Source organism: Hyposmocoma kahamanoa, unplaced genomic scaffold (genome assembly GCF_003589595.1).
Source record: "Hyposmocoma kahamanoa isolate Upper Pololo Valley unplaced genomic scaffold, ASM358959v1 93, whole genome shotgun sequence".
In the NCBI taxonomy this organism is placed as follows: Eukaryota; Metazoa; Arthropoda; class Insecta; order Lepidoptera; family Cosmopterigidae; genus Hyposmocoma; species Hyposmocoma kahamanoa.
In genome coordinates, this window is record NW_020654810.1 from 11,621,125 (window position 1) to 11,645,057 (window position 23,933).

The 23,933-nt window shown below is 35.3% G+C and overlaps 1 protein-coding gene across 2 annotated transcripts in view; it reads right to left on the reverse strand.

The window, feature by feature from the left end:
• The window catches only part of LOC113237650 (ecdysone receptor), a 278,190-nt gene that overhangs the window by 105,214 nt on the left and 149,043 nt on the right, over window positions 1-23,933 (reverse strand). For both annotated transcript variants that reach the window (XM_026474261.1, XM_026474262.1), the window contains one exon: window positions 17,294-17,581. In XM_026474261.1, the coding sequence (XP_026330046.1) occupies window positions 17,294-17,525 (232 nt within the window). In that variant the 5' untranslated portion in view covers window positions 17,526-17,581. The remainder of the gene's footprint in view (window positions 1-17,293; window positions 17,582-23,933) is intronic.

Sequence of the window (23,933 nt, forward strand, 5' to 3'; positions counted from 1 at the left end):
ACGTTTACGCCTTCAGAGGATTTTGTGAATAATTTCGTTATTTTTTTATTGTAAGATGGACATTTTTAACTTAAGTAGGTATGGAGACAAAAACCACAATGTTTAATACAGTGTAAGTTGAATTTTACTCCCACGTACATGTTATGTTATTGACCTGGATATGGAAGATTTTCTTTCTACCAACGTTGTTTCAAAATGTTTTCAAACAAAACGATAGCTGCATTCGACAGTGCTCGCAGTCTTTTATTTTTGGGACATCCTACTCCCATTATTCAAGAGGCACTTTCGACGAAACACAAAGGAGTTTCCCGAAACGTTTCAATGTCGAACAATGAAATAACAAAATCTCTTGGCAAGACTCCGCACCCATCATCGGCTCATTATTTTTACACAAAATATTTATTTCATTTTAAACTCAAAATGTGCTAAAAATGATAGAAGTCGTTGTCAACAAATAAATGTACAATTTTTTCCATCGCGTCTTTCAACGTTGATCCCACGTAAATAATTATTTCTAAATTGAGAAAGGTAATTCTAGTGAATAATGAAAACAGAAAGGAAATAGGTGTATAAACAAGTTTTATGAGCCTTTCTAAAGACAGTCATTAAGGAATCTATCTTAAATAAAGACAGGTCGTAGAGGGACGGAAGTTATTTGTAGCTAGATTATTCGACAAAATAATAACTTCCAAGATGATGACTACACTCTTTGCATCCAATCCCTTGACTAATAAAGATCTTGGTACAAAATGAGAAGACATAGATTAAATATAAATATTTTTTCAAGATGTAAATCGCGTATATTTGTTTTTTCAACCATCACATGACCACTGCACAGTCTGTCGTGACCGTGGTTTCTGTAAAGAGCCCGAAACATAGCTTTTTCTTTAAAAAACAAATATACGCGATTGAGATCCGAATAAATTGTTTCATTTCATAAAGAGTAGCAAGCGCGAAAATCTAAAACTATCTCTTATTTTATGTTGCAGTTTTTATCAGGTCACTACAAAAATCCTGAACATTTTATACACGCTACCTAACCAGGTTGTTTCATTTACGTTCTATACTTCGTTTTTTTTTTAGGTTTAGACAAAACGTAAACAAAGAAGCAGTCCTCGTGAACATTTTTCTTTAGTCAACAAATTACAGAGGAAAATATCGTTAGACATTATTCTATACAAAGTTTCCGTTTCATGTTTGAAGCCGTTTCTGTAAGTTTTTTATAGTGCAAATCTTTGAAATTAATGAAATATTTATGTAAAGATAGAAAATTTTCATTCACATTATTATGGTGAGCTCTATGAATTAAAAAAGTACATAATTACATAAAAGTTAGAAAATTTTGTTTCACAATGCCTTGCTTACAAAATGACTAAATGATATGGTGCCTGATAAAAGACGCAAAATTTCGCATAAAACGAAGCATATTTTATGAACATTTACATTGTATACTGAAAAAAACAACTAAATCACTATCAATACACAGTATTTTGTGCTAAAATGGTGACCGATCTCGCGCAAGTTATCGCCGTGCGTAAGTAAACTAGGGCAGTGGGAGGCGTCCCAATTTGTAGCACGACCTGCCTCACGACCTATTTGTTCTCAGTACTATGAATCCCGGGGTCTAGGGATACGGGATTTTGGTAAATGCGAAAGGTCGACTGACTTGGTGCTTTACGATCTAGTTTTTAAGAGGTGAGGTGTAGGAGTTGCCTCTCGCGTCCTGCAATCCGGGCGCTGTAAAGTAATATGAATAAGATAAGAACAGAAGGAGAAATTTTGACACAGATTCACAGATCCGACGTTGACAAGCGCCCAATGACGACTGACGGGAAACGGCGTGTCGTTAAACCGCTGGACAATTAGTACATTTTGGGATAAATGTGAATTTAATAACTAATGGGGCTTCAGCGAAAGCCAACATTTTGCAAAACGTTGGTTCTCTGTAATACCTAAAGAGAAGTATCTCCATATAAAAATTACTACGTACTAAGGTAGATATTTTATTCTTAAATAATTCGTTTAGGCTTTTATTTTAGCCTATTTTCAGGATTTTATATGATCGGATAAAGTACATCCTATCGTGTAACGCAAGCACAATAGCACAATCTTTAGACATATCCTTAGATGTATCGTATATTTTTTGTAAGATCGTCCTTTAATAGGAAATAATCATTAATAATTGATCTAGCAAAACAGTGTTTTCTGTTTCTCCTCCGGTAACACGCCTTAAAAAAGAGAAAATAAAGGAATAACTTTTTCACTCACTTTTTTATATCATTACCGTGGTACACCTCTAGGGAATAATAATAACTATTGTAATATTTAAAATTTATATTTTAGGCAATGGAAGAGGCAAGTCTAAAACAGATATTTGAATCAATAAAAATAGCAATATATGTATATAAATATAATAATACTACTACACACTACCTGACGTGTGTTGCCATTTCGGCTCACACTACTCCCATCACTACCCCAAAGGTGTACTAGAAAGTGGCAATAATAAATAATTGCTGGTGTCAAAGTAGGAAATTCGCTGCACTGTGGGTACCAGAGCACTGAAATTTACTTCAAGGCATTACCTAGAACACCCAAACTAGAACCAATTTACTACCGGGAATAGAACTAAGGAGCTTCCATATCCAGCGCACATAGGGCAAACAGTTGCGCGTTCGGCCACCGAGCAGAGGTCATCAAAAGGAACGAGTATTCGATTTAAAGAATAATTTTATTTGTATCAGTTAATACACTAGTTTACTCGGTAATAAATCTGCAAGTAGCTGGAAATAGTAATTCTTATTCAGTCAAGGAAGTAGAAAGAAAGACCCATACATCAATTCCACACGGTTTTACACCTCCCTTCAACTTCGTCACGATTCCGAACCCATGGCAAGGTATGCCGCGGCCTTAACGACTGCGTTTTAGCGGCAGCTTAGTACCATTACGCCGCAGGTAGCAATCGTGACTTTTCAGACACGTTGCTGATGGGCTACTAGGAAACGCAAAGGGAAAGATTTAGCGGTACTGCTTTGTTTTTGAAGATATTTACAAAGTCCAACTCGTCAGTTTAAATGTTGAACCTAAAGAATGAAAATTATTGATAAATAAGAATATTATTTCTATAGTTGTAGCGGTTGTAAAAATAATATAATATTTGTCCTATTTTTTTTTAATACTAAGTGACGGAACGAACAAGTCGTGTGTCTGGTGGGAAGCAACACGCCTGCCCCTAACAGTTGCAGTGCCACTCAGAGCTTTAAATCGCAAAAACTGAGGGGCACTGTCACTGCGCCCGACACCCTGAGACATAATTTGACAAGTCCAATGTGTCTGCCTGTAATTTCACCAGTACCATTACCCTTCGAAACTAGAACACAGTAATGTTCTCATTACTGTTTGGCGGCAGAAATACGTAAGGTGGCAGTACTTCCCTGCACGAACTCTTTTACAAGAAGCTCTACTGCTACTAAATATTTATTTATTAATTGTTTATTTTTATGCATACTAATTGTTTATTTAAATTACGTAGTTCCTTGTCTGATCCCTGTTTTTCACTCTTTCTCCACCTTCCTAACCCCGTATCTATATTTCATTATAAGTTGTTATAAGTTTCTTCGTTTTAAAAACAAATGGCTGAAACGCTAACCGAAAAAAAAGATCATTTGGCACTAAAAGTGTAAAAGAATCTTATAGGATGGAAAAAAGTCTAGATGGTTTTGACGTACGGTTCTGAAGACCAATTTTTTATTGATATACATAGTCAAGTTTCTACACGTTATAACTTTATAATATGGAAAGAAATATCCTACTATTGTTAAGACCCAGCGAACTATAACGGGAAAAGCGCTAAACACCTGTCAATATAGATAAACTAAGTTTTCTATATTGTCTCGGGTCTAGGTATTTGTGATACCGTCGTTGTTTTCGATTTCCATAACACAAGACTCATGTGACACAAATGCTTTAATTACTTTGGGATCGTACAACGTACTAATGTTGTCTAAATATTTCAAATTATATTTCAACAATCTTTTTCTTTCAGATGTCTATAGGCATTGAAGAAATTCTTTGGACATTCACTAATACCTTCCTTCTTTGCAATATTATTTTCGCTATGAAACGATTAGGAATACCTATGAATATCGATTATCTTTAAAATATAATTCGTTTTAAGTCTAGATTTAACATGAATTACTAAAACTGCTTGAAATAAAGTATCACAAGTTCATCGTTACATCAACGCATCAGGTTAGCAAAATTTTAAAATGGTTACAACTTAAATAGGTCTAGACTGTTTTACACTGCGTGACCATTGAACAAAGTGAGTCTAATTTCACGCCCGGCCGACGGGAAACAATGCTCAATGTTTGTTTACTGATGTTTCGTTGTTGTTCGACCACCTTTGACTGTAGGATCATTCGCTTGTTTAATTGTTTCGTCTTAAAATGTTTATTTAATACTAGCTCTTTAAGTGGAGGTTTTGAACATGGATTAATACAAATGAAGACGATACAGGGTAGATATTTGTTCGCTTTATTATTGCGTACGTTTCGTAAGAAATGTTTTGACTGGTTATTGTCTAAGTAAACCATGGATGTAGGCATTGTAGTATAGTTATATATACGGAGAGCGTTTAATAATCTGATGGACATTTTAGTTCTTCTCTTTTTGAACATATCAGGCTGTGGCAGAATATCAGCGGCGCTGAGAAATACTCCGCCATTGTGCTGAGCTATAGACATTTTTGTCTCCCTCCACTATTGTCTGTTAGTAAAGTCTGTGTAAAGTAGCTTATTTATTTGTTTTAAGGTTTTGAGATAAATAAACAATTTCGTTATTATTTTAAATGGCATAAGCATTACAGTCCTGCGGTTTCTAAACGTTTTTAATATTCTAAAAAATGTAATAGGTATTTGCACAGCTACCTATTTGACCACAGCTAACGCATGCTGACCGAAGAGCTGGCATAATAGTTAGGTGTACGAACACCTATTAAGTTGTTTCAGAGCGTTTATTCCAGTTTTGTAATGTTAGTATAATTCAACGGGAAATTTTAACTTCAAAATGTACATAATATGTGAAGTGATTTAGATATAGTCAATATTATTCCTACGGTGAAGCAAACGCCAAGTGTACATTATAATGAAAATAACGTATTCAAATTTAGAATTATATCTCCCTTACCGACTTAGATTATCTACATAGATACGCTTTTCATACAAAATTGAGGGCATACTTTTTTGGGTCTGAAGCATGAAAATTATAATTAGTCAGAATTCGTACGCTAGTACATAGAAAACGTTGTATTTACTTTACATTTTATAATTGGACATTAGCGCTTTTGCCCACTGTAGTTTGCTGGGTTTGAAAAGTGGTTATACAGTGCACACACATCAAGCTAGACATTGACGTATCTTGTTCCGTTGCACTGGAGGCGATTTTCGAACAAAAATGTGTAGTCTGATATGCCATTGTCCGTACATACAGCCTATGTTCAGTGTGAACAATTTATTTCATACGTGGTTTCGTATTTGAAAATTTGTATTTTCAAAGTGATAAAACATCAACTCGTATACATACATTATTGTATCGGTGTTCGCGCATCAATTCCGCTCACGTCTGGTCGACAATGGGACTTGGGCTCGTTTGCAGCGCGTGCGCACCATTATTCGCACTCGGCTGCGCCCACGCACCGAATTTCGTGTTTCCGCCTGTTTTGTTAGGGCGTCGACGTAAATTTACTTTTGGCCTTTAAAATATCCAATCCGGGTAAGACACTTTTTTAAAATTTGAGAATCATGTAAGTGAACCATGTCAAATAGCGGGAGTATATGCAGGGTGCTTATTTTTTCACCGAATAATAATATCGATAAATATCTAGGCTAAGCTGGAAAGGTTCATTCAAATCGTATGGTCAACCAAATTCGCATACACACTATTGTGTGTATACGAATTTGGAATTTGCAGTGGCGAGGTGTGACAATTGTCGTTAGTAAAGCCGGACCAAAGCAAAAAACCTAGGCCATAACAAAATGTGGCGCCTTGGTGACACTTAAACGCAACATTTATTAGCACACAAGACACTAGTACATTTTATTTCACTGGTTAAGTTATTCTACACATAAAATTGAGCACAAAATCTAGTGAATTACTACTAAAACGTGGAAAATTTTAGGCAAGGCGGTGGGAAACAAGTTGTATGGACGCATCGCCACTGGTGTGTTGGGCGCCTCGGCACGAGTGGAGCCTCGGCGAGACCCTTACGCCGATTGACAAATCCTTTTTCCACAATGATAGAAAGCATTATAGTGCATGCTATCGATGCAATAAGAAGAACGACGCACTGTTTCACTTAAGCACATGATAAAGAAACAAGTTATTTCTTAGATAAGTGTACGCCCTATTACTATAACTAAGGATTTGTTTTTGACAAAACTCACAGTATCATTCATTACGAATATAAATTATGTACGCTAAAAAGGAAAAATGCGTGATTTCCGTCGCTCGCATTGTGGAAGTTAGATCGGTTTGTGCGAGTATACCTACCTATTCAGGCAGGTGTCTGTTACAAATTGTAATAGGGAAGTTCTCACGTTATCAGCCTTGACGGCAATTTTGCCAACCCGCTGTAGGTAAGTACGCGTTTTTAACGAGCCGCATTGTCCCTACACATACGAGAAGCTTTGTTTAGTCACGAAAAATAATCCAGCAAAAGTTATTTGTGCCTACACAGTAGGTAGGTAATTCAATTTTTGGCACCGAGCAAATATCACTAACTCAAAGTTTCGGGTGATTTATTTCCATTAGCAAAAGGAAAAAATAACTGAGAATAAAAAAGAATATGACATTGAACTGATGTGACTTGCCAGATAAAGTTATTTACTTTTAAAAATTGTGTTTGCAAGAATTCGGTCAGAGGATGTCACTTTAGATTTTTTTAAAGATCGAGACATCGATTGCTTTTTAGAATATCGACCTATTTTTTTAAAATCATTAGAATTTGAAAAAGTATCTTAACGTGTTTTAAAAAATGTGTAGATTTTGTCAAGTGACTATATTAACCAATATAAAGCTCGAAAAAACCAAATAATGTAGAACACTACTGTCGTACATGTCGCATTCGACACCTTTTAGGTATTCATGAAATGCTCAATCGGAGCTGTACTTTGATACGCGTAATGTTGCGTGAATCCTCTACAACAAGGTCGGCTGTGTCGACACATCAGCTTTCATTGTTCCCCACGTGTCACTGAATACAAGTAGCTAAAATGTTTGTTCATTTCAGTCATTTTTTATATTGCATATTACCTACATTAGCACTATACGGTTCTTATCAGAATAGCTTGATGTACATTTGTCATTGTTTTTTGATTTTGCTGCGACTCTTATCGTTTTTGTTTACAGTAATCATACTATATATTTTTAAATTTAAATTCGCAAACGAACGGTTGCTATTCGTTATCTAAGTTTGTTTTATAAATAATCAAAACATGGAATCGAAATATTCATATACATTATACGAACGTTACACAAATTGAGCTGCCTTCATCATATAGATAGTAATAACTTTGGTAAACAGTAGAGATGATAAATATAACTTTTATTTGGAACAATCTAACGAGTGGGTGCAGTTTCACCAAATGTGAAATCGGGTCTATATAATTACGATTCAAGTGACATTTTATTTGTAGTTATATGTATATTGATGTCGAAAGCCAACATGACCTCAATGTTCCCACGCTAAATTAAGTAATACAATATTTTCTTTTTTTTCGTTTGCATGTTTCATTCATTACGTTTATATGAAAAAACTAGACATTGATCTCAAAAGTCCAATTTTGGTAAAGTTTATTAATAATTGAACTTACGTATATTTGAGAATAATGATCATAATTATCTACGTGGCACTGAATGAAGGAACAAAATGCAGAGGTATAATAAAATATTATAAACTTTGCAAATTCAATTTTGAAACAACTAACCCTATTTCGTAATAATCACCATCGACAATACAGCTATCTATCGATTGCATAGTTTCTCATCTCCATTATGAGAGTGCGTATTGCGCCAGTGTGGGTTCACACGGGTTCAACTTACTGTTCGAGCGATAGCGACGGCCTTGGCCTCGCACCCCGATAACTATAATAGTGATTACGAAATATGAAGCACTCGCTCCTTTACAGGTGTTGCGTAGTGCTTAGCAAATATAATCTTTATTAGTAGTTGCGTGTGTCATTACTGTTGCATATCATTCTTATTTTAAAACGGAAACATTGAGTATTTCGTGGTGGTCTGTCTACACTCGTGGCAGAACGGCTGTCTCTGAATTGAAAAGATCTTGGTTTTAATTCCGTTGACGGCATCATAATATGACTACGAAAGACATTTTTAAGTTATGTTTGTAAACATCTTCTTTTAGTAATTGTTGCAATACCTTTCACTAACGATAATCACTTCACATTTTTTACATGTCGAAGAAGTTCTTAGGTTTTCGCGGTTGTTACACATAGGAAATGAAACTATTTTTTCGGATTTAAACCGCGTATATTTGTTTTTTCAAACAAACCGACGTTTCGGGCCCTTTACAGGTCCCATGGTCACGGTCAACCGGGAAGTATACGCGATTTAAATCCGGAAAAATAGTTTCATTTCCTATGTAGAAGAAGGTTTAGATAACAAATAATTGGGTCAACGTGCAACTCTTGCAGGTTGTTACGATCTATGGATAATTGAAATTTAAATTGTAAATGATAAAAGTGTACAAATGTTTATTTGCAGAGAGCAACCTCTAGAGTTTCTTGCTCGTTCTTCTCAGGAGATAGAGTCTTACTAATGAGTAGTAGAGTTTATTCAAGGTGACGATTTCAAGTCTAATTTACTTACTTATGAAATAAAGATTATTTAAGTTTATGTTTTCAGGAGCTGCGTGGGAGTTCTACTTATGTAGAGATCTCGGATACGATGATCATTGAGGAAACAAAATTTTCGAAATTTATTCTAGTTTGGGTATTCTGATATTCAAAGTGCAAGGAATTCCCTAGTTTACGACCAGGTTTATCGCGTGGTTACCTAGCGCAGTACGATTATGAAGCCTTATTCTTTTAACGTCTTATTCAGTACGCGTATTATTTTTATACACGTATTATATCTTATTCAGTAAACTAAATAACTTTCAGGACTACAATTAAAATATAATTGTAAGCAGTTATTTAGCATTTATTAGAATCAACATGAACTTGTTGTCATCAGGTGGTAGCATATTGGGAATATTCATTACTGTTGCAACATGTTAAACCAACTCAACACCGCAAGTCTCAAGGTTGGACTTTGCATGAACAGGACGAAACTCATGACCAACTCGTCAGAACACAAGACCAGGTAGGAGACGAGGGGATTGAGTACTTGTATCTAGATACAAGATGGCCTAGACCAATTAGTATCCTTTCAGAGCAGACAAGATGCTGAAATCACAAGACGCATTGAAAACGTCTGGAAGGGCTATTTTTTCATTTGGTCTATGAAACATTTGATGAAAGGCGACTTACCACTCACGCTCAAAAGAAAACTCATGAACGTGTGTTTATCTACCCATCTTCACTTACGGTGCACAAACCTGGTCACTGCCCGGTAAAAACAGATTACTTAGAAAAAGACAAAATTCTTTTTATGAAGACAAATTTATTACATCCAACAAAACGATCCTCTCCCTATAGACGCTAAAGAACAATTACTTGATAATAGTAAAAAACGTCTCAAAAGTGTATTTTAGTTATAAGACAGAAATATTTAATCCAAGAGCAAATTAATTTACTTCAAGTCACAAAGCTACTCTAAATTCAACAAAATATTTATTAGTTATTAGAAATGTCCGATTTTGATTTGAAAAAAAAAAGAATGAAAAATTGAGAGGTACTTAATTATTTGACTGAAGATTTATGTTTTCTAATATCAAAAAGGGTAAATTTACAGGGTTATGGACCCAACAGTATGTCTCACTGGCGTGAAAGCTCACAGTTCAGTGCCAAACCTTAAAGTAGCAGAAATAGGACGGAATCTTCTCAAATACTTGAGTACCATTGAGTGCCGTATAAATGCTACAGCGGCAGAAATCACTAAATTGTTTCTTTGCATAAATGACTGTTTATGATTTTTATGATTACAAGCACAAGTAAAAGTAATGCGACATGTCACGACAACATTGACTATGAAAACGCAACGAAATATTGCTTTAAGAATATTCTCTAGAATTTAGAATATTAATCTGAATAGAAAACTACTTCTTTTTTTGTTTAAGAATATATTTTCTTAAAATACACCCAAGAAATTTTGGATTCATTTAAGATTATTTAAATTTGATGTAATAAGTAAAAATTTCTTGATGTAAGTAATGTCCAATTAATTGATTAGAAATGAAATAAAATCTTGAAGTGAACGTATTTGTCTAAAAGTTAGAATAAAGTTAAGAGTAAAATTGTATTAGAAAAAGATAAGCAGTATTTTTGTAATGACAATATTTTATTACTTTTAATAATAATTACTTTTAATATTTTTTCAGAATTAGCCAATATTTTGAGAAATTGCTCTTTCTTATTAGTAGAAATCCTTTTTTTCTGTGTGACAGCACGGCAAAAGTTCAAACTTGGGGTCTGCCAACAAGCTTTGGAGTGCAGCATCCTGGGAGTCAAATTGTCAGACCGAATCAGGAACAGTGATCTACGCTCCAAAACACGAATCGTAGATGTGGGCCAACAAGCCGGTAAACTGAAATGGGACTGGGGGGGTCACGTCTGCCCCAAAAAAGAAAACAACCATGCAGCAGGCCAAAGTGTCGATGGAGAGACGAGCTAGACGCGCACCTAAAGGACTGGACCTCAGTGGCGCAAAACACAGAGGTGTACAGAGAGGGGAGGGAGGCCTTTCTCAGCAGTGGGACAGTATAGGCTCATAATAATAATAATTGCAACATTGATTGTAAGCTTAAAAAATACGTGTGGGTGTGATATCAAAATTTCATTTAAAATAATAATACCGAAGTTTTCTCAAGCGTTCTTTGCAATAAACGCTGAACACGATGTCGGTTACTAGAGCCTCATATACCCTTTTTTAAAATGCGTTTTGTACAGTTAAGACCAAAACCAATAAATCAAGAGCACATCAAGCATGACACTTAGGAGTTTAGAATATTCTTACGCAAGCTGTACGTACTGTATGCCACAGTTGTTGCAGAAGAAAGTTTATTCAGTCTGTGTTCGGATTTTCTAGCCAGAGGTAAAAACTGTGAATACTGTGGGTGACGTATATAAAGGTTATTAATTTATACAGGTATGTACTAATTGTCTTCTTTTATATGTAATTTAGTAACGAACTCATGCATACTATTTACTGAAAAGGAAATAATAACGAACACACTCAACATAGCCCCGCGCTACGGAAACCCTGTGTCGCTGGTGCCATGGACACACACATAGTCAACCACAAATTACACCCAAACTCACGAAAAAAATAAATATAGGCCATACAAATATTTCTCCCGGCCCGGGAATCGAACCTGAGACCTCTGCGTGGCAGTCCGGCATGGTAACCGTTCGACCACGGAGGCAGTTAAATATAAATAAACGATTGAAAGTGAATTATGTTAAGCTGTTTCCTCGTACCTTAGATTCTACCTTAATTACCTAAGTCTTTAGTTGAGAAATTGAATTGATTTTACAAGATAATAAATAATTTCAACATTCTGGGCATTTCTTTGGTTTATAGTGAGGCTTGCAACTGCGGTTGTCTTTTTAACCGATTTCAAAAAAGGAGGAGGTTCTCAATTCGACTGTATGTTTTTTTTTGTATGTATATTACGCGATAACTCCGGTATTTGTGCACCAATTTTCATGATTCTTTTTTTGTTGGAAAGAGGGTCCCTCCATTAGTGGTCCCATTTAATTTTGAAGAAAATCATTCACCTCTAAGAGTGGCTGTTCACGCATGAAGATTCATTTCTATAAATAGCGCCTAAATCTAATTATAAGGAGCAATTATTTTAATGGTTGATTTTGCTACTCTCTATTTCAAGGTGTTTTTCTCTCTCAATATACTTTGAGTAGTAAGAACCGATTTTTATTATCTCCTGTGTCAAGCTCCGTATAGTGGCGAACTAGGGGATGAATCCGGGTTTGCGCACTTTCCGGTAACCGATTTTAAAAAAACTTGGCAAATAGATATAATTCCACGTACATTTGAGGTTGCTTTTTTAATACTCTGTACTGAGATGATTATGTTTTACTTAACAATGTTTTAGGTAAGTAATAGGTTAGTTAAATTGTGCATCCAGGTTCCGTTATGTGAGTGAGGATCTGTAATTGGCTCTCAGTCGTTACTATTATTATTTAAGTCAGTTTTAAGGTCTTCGTTTTAGATAAGTAAATAAATATACTAGGCTAATATTTACGATGAAAAGTTCCTTTCATTCGACAGTTTGCACTACAATAACAGCTGAAAAATTACTTCGATACTGCATTCAAGTAAATTGTTATCAACTCTAGTTATTTGAAAGGTTACAAGATATGTACTTGTGAAATATGTACTGAAGTAGTTTTTGATTTAAAAAAAAGCAAAATGGTAGCGGCACCATACAAACCACCTATTGTAAATTAACGAAATATTATAAAAAATACCTTTTGTTTGAATTAAGTTAGGTTACAACATATACCTACTTTTGTCATCGTTAAAACCAAAAACACATCTACAACGGGCAGATAGAGAAATTCATAAAGTTTGACCCGTACCGTAGTTCAGTTGGGAAAGCGACAGCCCCGGTTTGGCGAGGTCGCTGGTTCGAGTTTAGCCGAATCGAAGGAATTTTCCTTTGTGTTTTTTCGATCTTTCATATAATTTTACAGGTTTTTTTATCCGTGGCTTTTTTATCGAGTGCCTTTTTACATGAATAGCCACACTTAGACGCAGTAGACATTGTGATCACGGGACAACCGCAGAGCTGCGGGTAGTTTTGCCATGGTACGAGCAACTATGTCGAAATGTTCGGCTATGCAACAAAAAAAGTACGCGGTAAAAATCTGTTAAATTATATTAATAGTTGCGTCGTTAGTGATGAGTCAATAGTGATGTCGTTAGTGATCGCCATATTTAGGTTTATTATCGGTTTATAAAAAACTTATTATAAGTTTCTTTATAACGTCGCGTAAAATTACTATAAGCTTGACTAATATAATAAATATAAGTCTGAAAGGACATGAAAACGGCTATTCCAAGAGTATATTGATAGAAATTCACCATTAAAAACCTAATAAATCACACCTACAAATTAGTAGCTCGGGTAATTACATAAATAACAGATAAGGCGGTTTAAAATATTAGTCTAGCCCTCTTAATGAGCCTATTTATCAAATTAATACCGTACCCTCCTACGCTGTAGTTGTATTGTATAATTGTTAGGAATTGGTATAGGTATATTTCCGTGCCATATTGTGCGACGTACTTCATAAAAACACTGCCAGTTATATTCTATAGAATACAAAATTCATCGAAACACAGTGCTGTATAATAGTAAATAAACATGGTTCAACGTAAATCTTTACAAATTTGGCGATTAAAGGCTGCAAGTTGCTAATATAATGAAATATCTTAATACAACATAAATTCTATATTAAATGAGCTATTAAAATCTTCGATTAAGTAAATAAGCTTGCGGGTAATCATGGAGTCGACAAACAAGTACTATTACCAACATTATTTAAATTTCAGCCATAACATCTTAGAAATAAGAGCTCTGCAAATATTTAAAGTGTGTCGTAATATTGCATTAACATTATTATTATTCATAAATTTAATGTGATAGTATTTGTTATAGAACCTCATTTAGGTCCTGCAATAGGCAGGTTGTAAATGTCCGTCGTTTGGGCGGCGTCCATGGCATTGGTTGTTAAATATTTCTTGAACAGCTGTAAATAGAGGGTAAAATATTGCACTTTATAAATTTATGCTTGCTATACTCGTTGTTAGTATTCGTAGTCTTTTAATTTTACACTGACGTCTCCTTTCTTACTTTACCTACGTTCTATAACTTATCTACACAAATGTTAACCGCTAGACACTTTATTTGGATTTCAGATTGTAAAATTATATAACTGAAATGTTTTATCTTAGAGACGTAAACGTCAAAGTTATAGTTATGGCTATTGGAAATCGCTCTTTCCTCGACAACCGATTTTATACGCGCAGTTTGCTGAATCACGTCGTAAGTATTACAAATTTCGTATTAGTTACATGTGGTTACATCGTCTGTAGAATTTCAGAAAAAAATATTGCTGTTTTATTTTTTTTTTAATGAAATATCAGCATGTTTCATGATGAAGTGACTGTGAGAGTCAAGGAGGTGAAAGAAGTTTGTCAGGTGCGTAGCAAGCAGAGGTCCATGGTCTCTGTCTACCCCAATGGGAGACACACCTGATGATATTTATTATCATGGTATTCATCTATTATTTGTGAATATACTAAACTAGTTTGTTATTATTATTTATAAAAAGATCGAACAAACATAAAGAAAAATCCTTGGATCCGACTGGACTCGAACCCAGGTCTGTTGCTTCTACGCGGCTACCGCTCTTGCAAACCGAGCTACGTAAAACATTATGATATGCAATAAATAAATATTGTAATCAAGTTCCGGTAGCTGTAAAGGTACCTGACTAAAGAAACTTTCGTAAGTTCTCACAGGTAGTAAGTACTACGGCAAAAAAAAGCCGTTTAAACCTAATACAAAGATCGACAACAGGCATATGGAGAAATTCGTAAGATCTGCTGGCTCGATCCGTAGCTCAGTTAGCAAGAGCGGTAGCCACGTTGAGGCGACAGATGCTGGTTCTACTCCAGTCGGATCGAAGGAATTATTATTTCCGTTTGTTCGATCTTTGTACCAATAACAATAAGCTTGCTGCTTTTGTTGCAAAATTTACATCTCATTAATGTTCCTATTTTAATGCGATTCTATTAGCGAACGTGACTACGACAAGTCCCTGTACTATTTTGATCTTTTGAGTACATATTTCATTGTACCATTTGCCGACGTCTACGTCTTCACGTATTCTATATACAGTTTCACTACACTAACAGATGTGTCGAAACGACTATTTCTGAATTTCAACAAAACATAAAAAAGCTGCATCCTCCCACGCCAATGCATTTTGCTGCGACCGAAAATCAAATTAGAACTGTTTTAATACGCCGATTGACCAAACGACCTGTGAAATATGGATGCGTGATTTTCTTTTCCTTATTTTGGATGCTTGACAAGTGCAAAGTATTTTCGATGGGGACGGAAAAAAAAGAAGCTCCTGAACTTTATTAGGGTCTGACACTGACTATTAAAAGAAATATGTGACACCGCGTTAAAAGGTAACAGCATAATGGTGGTTTCAAAATACCAGATCTTATCTAAATAGAGGGCCAGGTTGTGTGGTTAATAATTACTTATGACAGATCACTATCATTGTCGATTTTAAAAGTTGACGACTCATGTCTTCAAAACTTGCGACTGTACATCGTAAATCATCAATTATCCGACATCCACAGCAGCCTTGATTTCGACTGATTACCTTTTAATCGATGAGTCATTCTTTTGGTTAATTAGGCAATCTTCCGAGTAAATTTCCTGTGGTACTCGGTTTATATCGAATCGTTACGCTTTTTGTCCTATTATAGTAGGTACAAGCACAGACTGATACATTTTGCAGTCTTTGTCAGTGTAAAAAAAAGAACGACTGACAAGTAAATCTGAAGAACTGGCAAATAAATCTTAACGAGAAAATAATGAGAGGCGTATGCAACATGGCTTTTAGCGGAACACAGTAATTTTTTTTGGGTATGTCAAGTTATTTTTAATTGGTTCTCGGAATTTTGTTGTTTACTCTTTTGAATTAATTGAATAACTTTAAGGAAGCACGAACAAATAGACACCCTAATGAAGTACCTGAATCATTTGCCTTGTTTTTCTCAGCGGGGGGTTTTAATGATCTTTGTGATTTTAGTGCTCATAATAAAAGCACACATAGTTAACTGCTGCTTGAATAAAACAAAGTTGTAGATAATAAGTTATAGAGGATCATTTTCCTGACAGTGTAAAGTTGCGTATTATAATAAAATTACGCCTCAGTATTTGCTGAACCTAACACACACAAAAATTATTTCTTGTGAATGGTCTTAAAGTAGTTTCAAGTAGCAAATTAATAAAATACTATACATCCCATAGTAGAACGGCCTACGAACGTGTAAAACGAGTGAGTAATGTTATAACCGGTGTTAACTTTTTTTTAGTTTATTACATTGCAATTTTGACACTTACTTTGAATTTTAACTGTTCGCGATGTTTCAGGAAGCTATCTCCACCAAAACGTGTTCGGTTCACTATGTACACATGCAATATAGATAAAGAGGTCGTTGCTCCCTTATATCACACGATAACGAGTAATACGGAAAAAATCCGCTTTTATATAGAAAAAAAACGATAAAACTATCAACCACAATCCAAAGACACGTCGAAACACTAATGTGGATTTACCAGAGGGGTCCTACATGTTTTTGTTACAATTCTGCAGTAGTTTTAGTTGGAAACGCTTGTCGTGTAAATTAACTGAGTAATGCATGTCCTTGCGTTGCACGGGAAAGGTCGACTCAAGTTTTGTCAATATTAATTTAAGGTTACCTCTGATTTTAATGAATGTTTGTTTCTGCACAATCTTCGCTTCGTGATTAAAGACACCTTGAGAAGCAAGTAATCAGTAAAGTATAATACGAAGTGTAATGTAAGGTTACTTCTCATTGTTGTAGTACTGGGAATGGTAAAGTAGCTGTATTTAATGGACAGTATCAGCGTTCCCGCTAGGGCGCCCAGAGCTTAGACCTTCATTAAACAGGCTTAGGAAATGGAGTGCTGTAGTTCTTTGTTCGTCCGTATGTAGGTCGTGTTGAATGCCGACTCCCTACTGTTATACGATTATGTTCGGAGACATTATGTCACCGAGAACGAGGTCGCCTCGGTCTTTGTTTTAGAACCGTTTTCACGCTTTGCTTTAAGTGTGGCGTTAATATTTTCAGCAGAAAAAAAATAAAGCCTAGACATCACCGGTACTATATGTTCCGAATAATAAATAGGTACGTAGCTAATAAAACAGAAACAAAATGTCTTCGCGTCACAAAGTCAGTATTTTTTCTGTTTATTGGTTACCCAAGCAACTCACCAGAATCTCTTCTGATAGTAATTTAATTGAAAATTCTGTCTACTTACCTATTTTTCCGTTAGGGCTGTACGGTCCATAGCTGCTTGATGACAAGGGTGAAGAGTAGCCGTTGTTGGGCTGTGGCTGAGTGGCCACGCCGGGGGATGGTGAGCCCGCTCCGCCCGCCATCCACTCCCTGACGTGACCGTTGGGCGGATGGCCGTTGTGGCTGACACCGGGCTCGGCCTTCACCTGGCCAGGTAGCACACCGCGGTATGCCACTTCGTGTTTCAGGTCCATGCCGCTGCTACCGCATGCTGATCCGTTGCCGGCCCCGCCGCTCGCGCTCCACACTTCTGGTGAAAGAGAGAAACCAATATTAACAATTATTATTATTCAATCTACGATAAATTAGCCGAAATGCTTGTAGAGTCTTCCTTCAAACAGGTGAAACTAGCTATTGCGCGCCAAGGGTGTTAAGTGTTTAATCGTATGTCGAAATTCAAATCGCAAATTTGTTCATACTCTCGAAATTTGTATCCGATAGAAAACCGATTAGCAGACTATATCTCGTTTTATTTCAATATGCAAATGAAATAATCTAAAATAGAGGTTCTAAAATTTTTTTGTTTTGTAAAGCATTTTTACAAATTTAATAACTCCAAATGTGTACAACTGACAGCAGTGAGCATAATATCATTGGCTGACTGACACAGTGCTATTCGCTTATATAGGGTAACTGTAAACTGAAAAACTTAAAAATTATACTTAGGTGCTATGCAGATACCTATTTATAAGAATTATTCCTTTTGTGGAAAGCTAAACTTTTGCAAATAGAATCCACTTTTATTGGTAGGTCAATGACTCTCGTGGACAATACTTGAATTGTATTTTGTCCTTAGCAAATAATATATTACATGCCTACACAGTATAATCCCGGTGTTTGGAACATTAAACCTGAACTATTGCAAACGTCAAGATTGTCGTCATCTTTTATGGTAAGCATCCGCACGATATTCACCCCCATCTATAACACGTAATAAAGTTACGTACTCATTATAGGAAAACGAAAATATGTGAAACGTAGTTGTAAACGTTAAAGTGGTGGTTTTATTATCTATAAGGACAAAGTTCATTGAAACTACTTTTATGTTAATAATCGGTAAATAAACGTTTTAGTCCAATGAAACATCTTAGATTTTTATTTATCTATATTTGAGGCTGTCAGCGCAATAGTGGTAAATGTGGGCTTTAGTATCATTTACAGTAATATTGTAGAAAAAAAATGTTAACTATTGAGCTGATAGCCTCATTTACATATTTTACATCATATTTCCATCCTTCAGAGTTATTAGTTTACTGATTTAATAGCCTTCTTCTACAAGTTTATATGATGTAATATAAGTTGAAGCGTCTTGTACTCGTATAAAAGAATCTAAGGATTTTATCTTAACTTTTAATTTAACTGCCTCCGTGGCCGAACGGTTACCATGCCGGACTGCCACGCAGAGGTCCTAGGTTCGATTCCCGGGCCGGGAGAAATATTTGTATGGCCTACATTTATTTCTCTCGTGAGTTTGGGTGTAATTTGTGTTTGTCTATGTATGTGTCCATGGCACCCGCGACACAGGGTTTCCCTAGTGCGGGGCTATGTTGAGTGTGTGCGTTATTATTATCAAACAATTCTTTCAATTTAGTACTTACTGCTAACCCGAGAAAGAAAAACTGTAATGGCACAAACTTTGATTCATATCGCTAGGTAGCAGACTGTTAAGTACAATAAAATTAGTTTGATTTTATAAAAGAACAAAGACCAGGACGTATTCAAAGGTAAAAAACACTTGAAATCAGGGCTGGTAAATAAATTAACCATTTGATGACTTGTTTTTTGTAACGTTTAAATCAGACACTTTTGATGATAAAAAGAAACCTTATAGTAAATTTAGAATCCAGTTTAGGTTAGGAAGGCAAAAAAGGATTAAATTGTTTAGAAATTAACATACAATTTTAAAATGTTTAAGCGGAAGCAACAGTAAGTAAGGAACATTCTAAAACTTACGCGAGCGAAATAAGTCAGTCTAGTTGATAATTTAAAAAAATAGAACGCACAATTAAGACGTACGTTTAAGGCTCTCTAATTAATTATATAGTATATGTTCTTTATGTATAATTACTTCATTCGTTGATGTGTAATTATGTAAAACAGATTGCTACATCAGATAACGCTATGCCCAAAACCATGGGTGGTTCTATTTCGAATTATAACCTAATTTAACTAACACTTAAACGCGATTTAACGGTCAAGAACCTGGGTGATGATTACTGATATATTGATGTAATAAATTAAGGAAATCTACATATCAATACAAAAACTTCTGTTAAATATTAACACCTGGAACTGGAAAAGGCGAACTAAAAAGACTGTCACGCAAGATAGTCATTCGATTATCTGTCATTACATTTAACAATAGTTTTTTTTTAATAATCTATTTTGTAACAATAACAATGTAGCCCTGCTGCTGAGCACAGGCCTCCTGACACGAATGGGAGGTTTAGGGTTGTCCAATCGAGTCCAATGCGGAGGAAATTCACAATTAAATTGCTTTGCAGACGTGTGCAGGTTTCTTCACGATGTTGTTCTTCACCGAAAAGCTTATGGTAAATTTCAAATTAAATTTCGCACATAAATTCCGAAGAGCCTGACTAGCTGTCGGTCAAACCATTAGGCAACCACGTCGTGTTATTCTGAGGCCGTATTGAAATGATTGAAGACAAACATAAAAATTGTACACTCAACGATATTATGTACATATGTAAGAGTACTTGGATGTTTGCGAGCTTCAAAGTTTATTAGTTTTATGTATCTTTGTGTGGTATGTGAACAGTTCCCTTCCGTTTCTGTGCAGTTTCTTATTTCAATTAGCCAGATTAAATGATGACTTAAACATTCTAAGTTCTAACAAAGTTTTTCTTAGAATAAAATGGAAATTTCTGCCAATCATTATTTCACCGTATCTTTCAGCTTTCAGCGCACAATACAAAATCGTATCTTGCGATTCTCTTCGGTCGTATTCAACAACCTACATTAAATCTAGCGCTATCTAGACGATCGTAAACAAGCGTCGCCCGGGATTATCCGGAATCTTATCCCGAGAATATCCCGGGAATGAGAACACCGGGACGTTAGCAATTGGCCCTGCATTGTTGGTCCCTCGTAAAACTGAACCTTGTTAATATCTTCGTGCTGTAGGAAACTGCGTGGGTTCTTAGAACTATACATAATTTGTTTCAGAAGACTTAATGGGTTTTGTTTGTTATTGATCTTAACATTATATTAAAACCCGAAACACAAACCTTGCTTAGTTTTGGATTCGGGAGTTGTAAACATTCTGTTTAAATAGCATGTACAACTATAGATTTAAAAATTTAATATATTGTGTTCGTCGGCTAAATTTGAAAACCTCGTAAAACCGTTTTTGCACATTTTACTTTTTAAGCACGATATTGGTCAATTAAAGCGACAAATATAATTTGTAGACCGTTTTTTAGTTATAAAATAAAGGTTTAATCAAAGGTTGCTATATAGTTATTCTAGTAGTTCTGTTTTTTTGTGTCTACTCAAATGTTCACGTGTACGTATGTGTATTTCAATGTAATAAATGTTATTATTACTATGTATCGGTGATGTAGCCACAACTGAAATGATTTAAAAGCACTAATAAATTTCAAAATGAAATTATTTTATTTATGTAAGACCTGTATATCGCGCCTAAATTAGTAAACCTCGTAACCGCCATTGATGTGAACTTTTGAGTAGGCACAAAAAACACAATTACTAGATATAATTATATGACAATCTACGATTATACCTTTACTTTGTGACTAAAACATTCTAGGTTTACAAATTATATTTTAAGCTTTAATTGTAAGTAAGTACTACAATATTATACATTCATTAAACATACCCAAAAAATGTTTTGGTGCTATACAAATAATTTTCCAAAAATCATTTCTCTAGTTTTCTGCACATTACATTTATCGCCAAGACTTTGATATGATCTATCTTGAATACAGAATGCATATTCAATATAACATTTTTACAAACCTTGTGTGTACGATCACCATCCGTAAGCGCAGAAATATATATATACTCGCACAATTTCATGAACTCACATGTTCTCCCCCATCCAAGACGACGTCTACAAAAGTGCACAATTGAAATTTACATTTTATTTATTTCTCATTTGAACTGGACACTGAAATGTTAATTCCTTTTCGTGACTAACATTATTTTATAGGACTGCATTAGTATATAGTGTACAAATTGTTGAATATAAAAAGTGTCTACATAAAATCATGAATACTTTGTATTCTGTACCGCAGATGATTGTGATTCGAAATGCATTGTTGTGACAACTTTATAACCTGTGTGTTGTGAAGAAATAAATTAATTTCGATTTGAATGAACGTTTTTCACTTTAATCCCTTCATATACCACACATCGTATACGTGCACATTTTTGAACGTGCTGTTTGACATTTTTGAACACGTTTGATCAGGCTACAATTCGTTTTTCGACGTCTCAACTAATACTAGAAAAACGTTACCATTAGCATTTAATAAATAAAAAATAATGAAGTGACCAAATTTGTAGGTAATTTAAAGTTTTTGACTGACCGTATAGAGTAAAAAAATATTCACGACATAAACCCAGTAATCTTTTTTATAAGTAATATAATTTAGTCACATTAAGTACCAGACAAACGGCATATTTGGTAAGAGCAACGTACGTTGTTGTTTATAAATCTATGTAGCCAATTTCTCAAAACATAATTTTCGATTTAACCTCTTTGTTATGGAAGGCGCAATATGTAGTATGACGTTGTAAGTAATAATCTCAGTACAGAGTACTAAAAAACTGACCTCACAAGTCATTCAACCCTTAGTTTGCCATCCTTGGAGGTGGAATATTTTCTTCAATTTTAAACGGACCACTAATGAGGTACCCTCTTTCCTACAAAAAAGAATCATCAAAATCGGTTTACTAATGTCGGAGTAGTCTCGTAACATACATACAAAAAAACACAGTAAAATTGAGAACCTCCTCCTTTTTTAAAGTCGGTTTAAAATATCACTGTTTTGTTTTAAAGTAACTATGCTCTTTAGGCGTATTATTTCATTGAAGTTTAAGTAAATATACACAGTCTATTCCGAGCTCTGATTATTTTCGAGTGTTACGTGTGTTTCGTGTGTTATTAATTCACTATTTTGATTTTGACCACGAACGGTGTCATGGATTTTAAGGAGCGATTTTTCCCATTTTTTAGAAGACTTTTACTATTATTCTTTTGTACCTACTCTAATCCACAATATCTAATAACACAAAAAATATATGAAATAGGTTACTTTTTTCGCTATTTCAGTGGGGTCCACGTGTGTACATTATACACTCTTATTATCTAAGCACCGAATATCGTATAAGATTAGTTATACGTCTATGACGTGGAAGTCTGTTATGTTGTACTACAATGCTTTTCATTCAACATCATGCACCGCGAAATACCTATTTTCAATATTATAATCATTGTGTGCAGTAGATGCTATTATACGACTAAAATATAATGTATGTAGATTTTACGGTCTCCACAATAAACTTTGTTACTTGAAACATTTTATGAGCAAGCATAAAATATAAATAAATATGCAAAACACGCGATTTCGTTTTTACACTGCTCGCGGTTCTCGCGAGAAACGTGTGCATTTTCATGAATTTTTACTCTTTAATGGGTTTTTTTTTGTTACACGGCTTTGGTTGGACCGTTAGTTTATTGATAATGAGAAATACATAACAGTAGGAACATCATTAAACGATCTCATTGACTTTAAAATAGTGCTGTGTTTCATTTTATTAAGCATACAAAGTAAAGGTAATTCATCCATGTCAGGGAGAGAACGAAAAGAATAATCATTGAAAGTATGTTTTAGTCTAGATGACTTAGTTTTTGGAAATAAAAGTCAAAATGACTTATACTTTTCAAGCGTCGCGTCGTCTATTGACTCCAACCAGCAGCGAGCACGCGTGCACGACTGCACGAACAAACAGCCCTCGAGCGCTCTCGCAGCGCGCCGTCCGCCGCGCCGTGGTTGCACAACACAGGCGCGGGCGCAGAGAAAGCGCGTGACGTCACGACCTCGACACGCTCACCTACTTGCGCGCGCAGCCACCAACCTACTTCTGCCGATACCGGCCCAATGTCGTCGAGCTTTCTCCACGCGCCCCGTCGTCGACGTAGTCACTCTTCACTACAATTCACATCATGATCTCGTCAACACTGAATGTGTAACCGCAATAATAAAAGTAATTAACCAGTTACAGTGCAAGTTTCGTACATAATGACAATAGAGCGAATTATGTCAAGCTACCAGAGAAACCAGGTAATTTGTTTTTATGGTTACTTCAACGAAACCGTATTCAAAATTACCACAAACAATTAGAGTGGATAGTTTTAAATATTAGATGAAATCTGTGCAACTTTTCAAATCGAACGATGTGTCCAAATGGGTCCATAAAATGCAACATTGAATATACATTGTGGGAAGGTGAAGCCAAACAGTCCAGCTAATTTTGGTGATAACAACGAGACGCTCTTATGGTTTTGCCTGAGCGTCGACGCCGTGCCTCGTAAAATCAAATGGCGTTGGGTGCAG